The 4,769-nt window shown below is 35.4% G+C and overlaps 1 protein-coding gene across 1 annotated transcript; it reads left to right on the top strand.

The window, feature by feature from the left end:
- Positions 1–3,072: 3,072 nt before the first annotated feature.
- LOC114535459 lies at positions 3,073–3,870 on the top strand. The gene has a single exon (XM_028556766.1). The coding sequence runs from the start codon at positions 3,190–3,192 to the stop codon at positions 3,868–3,870; it is 681 nt and encodes a 226-aa protein (XP_028412567.1). The 5' UTR covers positions 3,073–3,189.
- Positions 3,871–4,769: the final 899 nt, after the last annotated feature.

Raw genomic sequence — 4,769 nt, 5'->3', positions numbered from 1 at the left:
ATTAAACTTTCATCTATCTGCTGCTGGTTATTACAACAAGAAACTATATTAAACTTTCATGTTTATCTCTGCTGCTGGTTATTACAACAAGAAACTTTTTTCATCTTTACACTTTTTTCATCTTTACATGCTGCTGGTTATTACAACAAGAAACTATATTAAACTTTCATGTTTATCTCTGCTGCTGGTTATTACAACAAGAAACTTTTTTCATCTTTACATGCTGCTGGTTATGATAACAATTAAGAAACTTTATTGAACTTTCATCGTTGGCTTGCTGCTGGTTATCATGTACAACAAGAAACTATATTGAACTTTCATCTTTATCTGGTGTTGGTTATCATAACAAGAAACTATATTGAACTTTCATCTTTATCTGCTGCTGGTTATTACAACAAGAAACTATATTAAACTTTCATCTTTATCTGCTGCTGGTTATTATAACAAGAAACTATATTAAACTTTCATCTATCTGCTGCAGGTTATTACAACAAGAAACTATAATATTAAACTTTCATGTTTATCTCTGCTGCTGGTTATTACAACAAGAAACTTTTTTTCATCTTTACATGCTGTTGGTTATTATAACAATTAAGAAACTTTATTGAACTTTCATCTTTGGCTTGCTGCTGGTTATTTCGTACAACAAGAAACTATATTAAACTTTCATCTTTATCTGGTGCTGGTTGTTAAAACAAGAAACTTTATTGAACTTTCATCTTTGGCTTGCTTCTGGTTATTACGTACAACAAGAAACTTTTTTAAACTTTCATCTTTATCTGATTATTTGTGTTCCCAGATAGAAATTCTAAATTCGAAAGTGGAAGCTCCGGATCATGTTTTTTTCATATTGTGCTTTATTGGTCATACTTGTAACTCCAGAATAAATAATTTTTAATCTGTGTGCTAAGCCAGCTAAGCGGCTTCGACATTTATATTTTTGGGGGGTGAGGTTCTGAGGAAAGTTGGTGTGGCAAGGAAGCCTAAAATCAGGCGCGGATCTAGACTGTATCGAACATGGCTCGAGCCACGGTTGGATTTTCCCATCCAGAATTTTCCCATCTACAATCTAATATTCACACATCATTTAGAAGTACATATTAATTCTTTGAATCACACCAAAACGAAGGAAATATATGTCTAAAACAAATAATGTGAGTAATATCTTATGTAATCGGTGGCCTGTTTTTGATTATGCAATAAGCATAATAAACAATAAAGTTCGACACTTCTCGACTTCGAACTCAGGTGTATTTTATACATAACAGGTTCAATTAGTCTGTTCGCTGCATCCTGGCTGATTCAGGCTGAATCGAATGCATTAATACATAAATCCGTCGAAATTTCTCAAAAGCAAATCTAAGCAAACATATTTTTCCCAAGAGACTAATACTGATAATCTTTACTTAATGTCCTTGTAAGGTAAGACTTTTAGGTTTTAAATCGAACAATAGGCGCTCTCCTTTATACGGAAAACGGCCAGACCGGTTCAGTTGTATTTCGGTACAGACAGATTACTGGTATTTTAAAGTGTTTCAAGAACTCTGCATTCAAGTATATTGTTATTTACATCTGCCTAGCACGAGAAATGCAGTTTCACTGCTATATTCTTAACAAAATACTTTATTTCAATTTTAAATATGACCAGTCTGACCTTTTTGGCCACTTTTTGGTATGTGTCGTTCCGATTTCGCTAAGTGACCATTCTTTGATCTTTTGTGTATTGAAAGCTGGTGTTCCCAAAGCTAAGCCAAGAACAATGGAGTATCGCTCTTACAAGCACTTCGATGCCAATTCATTTAATAGGGACCTTAACAACGTTCCTTGGAATATTGTTGACGACGAAGAAAACATTGATGACGCTCTACACACCTGGAATTGCCTATTTTCTGAGATTGCAGATGAGCATGCACCGATAAAAAAACGTCGTGTGAAGGGAATATCGTCACCATGGATGAATACCAAAATTAGTGAAGCGATGCGAGACCGTGACTACCATCACTGGAAAGCAATTAAAACTAACCTGATCAGTCACTGGAAAATGTATAGAAAACCTAGGAATTACGTCACGCGTGAAATCAAAGCTGCTAAATCAAAACATTATTGTAGCGTAATTGAAGAAGCGAAAGGTGATTCGAAAAAAGTTTGGAAGGCGGTAAATGAAGCTGCTGGTCGTGGTGTTATAACCTCAAGTCCACAATGTATTATTTCAAATGGTGTTCAGCACTTTACGTCAAGGACCATTGCCTCAACTTTGAATTCGTATTTTGTGTCGATTGGGAAAATTCTCGCTGAAAAAATAACACCCACTAATATCTCAAATGAGATTGACACAGATTTGCCAGGTACTTCATTTCATTTGGATGAACTCGATGAATTAACGGTGCTACAACAACTACTTTCCCTAAAAACTAACAAAGCTATTGGCTTAGACAAGATTATGCTAGATTATTGAAATGTGCTGCTTACTCAATATCTCCCTCCATCACTAAACTGTTAAATCGGTCAATCTGATCTAACAGGTTTCCTGAAATATGGAAATGTTCGAAAGTTTCAGCTCTGTTTAAATCAGGAGAAAGGAGTGATCCTACAAATTATCGGCCAATTTCAATATTGCCCACTCTCAGTAAAATCTTGGAAAGAGCTGTAGATCTACAGCTGTATGAATATTTGAATTCAAACAAACTACTTTCCAATACACAATTTGGTTTTAGGCAAAAACGTTCTACAGTAACCGCTTTATCTAACTTCACAGACGAAATCTTACATAATATGGAAAAGGGGAAGTTTTGTGGTACTGTATTTTTGGACTTACGTAAGGCGTTTGATACTGTGAACCATGGTTTATTGCTTAACAAATTATCAAAGCTTGGTGTAACTCCATCTACTCGGCAGTGGTTTCAGTCATATCTCAACAACAGAAAGCAACGAACTGTCCATGACAATGAAGTGTCGGATGCTCTCCCAGTCACCGTTGGCGTCCCCCAGGGCAGTATTTTGGGTCCATTGTTATTTACTATTTATATCAATGATTTGCCAACCACGGTTATTAACTCCAAAATGCTGCTTTATGCTGATGACGCGGTAATTTACTGTCATAATTCAAACCTTCAGGAGCTGGAAAAGGAACTGAATGAAGATCTTTTAATTATTGCCAAATGGTTGAATGATAATAAAAAAACCGAATGTATGCTAATTGGTAGCAGTCGCAAGCTTGCAGGAAACATTCGGACGCTGTCAGTATCTATTTCTAATTATGGAATTAGTAATGTAAATAGTTTTAAGTATTTAGGGGTGTTTTTAAGCAATGATCTTACATGGTCAAAGCATATAGATTACTTAACGTCCAAGATTAATCAAAGGCTTGGGCTTTTAAGAAGAATTAAGTATCTTTTACCTTTTAAAGCACAAGTTCTATTTTATAATGGCTTAGTTCTCCCTCTGTTTGATTATGCAGATGTTGTATGGGGAGATAAAAATAATATTACGCTTATGAATAAGCTGCAGACACTGCAAAAAAAGGCTGGTAAAATCATTTTGGATAAACCACTATATTCATCTGCCTCAGAAGCACTTGGCAAGTTAAATTGGATTACACTAGAGCAAAGAAGATTTTACCATAGATGTCTATTTGTCTATAAGTGCGTAAATGGTTACATATATCATTCTATGGATTTATTAACAGCAGGAGATGTGCATGGTTACAACACGAGAAATAAGGATAAACTCAGACTACCCCATGTTACACGTAATTGGGGTAAGCAGAGAATGTGCTATCAAGCTGTGAACGATTGGAATAGTCTCGAAATAGATATCAGAACTTCGTTAAATATCAAACTTTTTAAACATAAATTGCTGAATAGTTTGTAGTTTTTAGCATAAATTCTATTGTCATAATTTAAATATAACCTAGGTTTGCATGCGATTTAATAATTAACTCAGGTCCTTTTTACTCGGGCTACCTGTGGTAGCCGAGTCTAGGTTTCGCGATTATTACTATTTTTTTTTTTTTCGTGTCGCAGGCTTAGTCTTCCGCGCGGACAGTCGCGTATTACAGTGTATTAATATAGCTCAGTTTCAGTTCACTGGCGCGGAATGAAGCGGAGCAAAGCCAAATTAACTTTTAAGTAATGTGAAAATAATGGGAATTGAGTCGCTGTTACGTTGATTGTGCTGTTTAGTTGCGTCTGCGTCCACGAACAGGTTGGTATTAATCTTTGAGTTTGTGTCAGGAAATTTATTAGTCACGTACTGTACGCTTAGTTTATTTCCGATTTATTTAATTTCATAGCGAAATGGGTGAGCAGGAATCAAACAAAGGTAAGCATGTCAGGTCATAGGTGTGTTTAATTGCACATCGAATTAATATCTTGTGAATGACTCCTATAAACACTATAAAGCAAGTCATTTTCTGTACTGTGCTACATCTTCAATATTATATAGGGATAGTTATACTGTCATAGAGTGTAATACACTGCATTTTTTTAGATGTTAACCGTGGTTTTGTCCACAATTTGAGTCCAGTTAAAAGGTCAAGGAACCAAAATCAATGGTTTGAATTCAACCTTCAAACGAGTCCAAGTAAAGTCAGAAGAGTAGTTGGTTTCAACATTTCCAGCCATTCCACATTAAAAGAACTCGAGGAGTCTAAAACTCCTGTGGTCATAAAAAACACAAAAGAGACGAAGGATAATGACATTATATTTAACCAGCAATCAACTGTCAGAGCTGCACCAGCATTTGATATTGATTTTGATTACTCAACTGCC

The sequence above is a fragment of the Dendronephthya gigantea genome, unplaced genomic scaffold, assembly GCF_004324835.1.
Source record: "Dendronephthya gigantea isolate DGI-Jeju-01 unplaced genomic scaffold, DenGig_1.0 000118F, whole genome shotgun sequence".
Classification (NCBI taxonomy): Eukaryota; Metazoa; Cnidaria; class Anthozoa; order Malacalcyonacea; family Nephtheidae; genus Dendronephthya; species Dendronephthya gigantea.
Note: the sequence above shows the minus strand (reverse complement) of the source record. Positions and strands in the feature narration are given on the sequence as shown.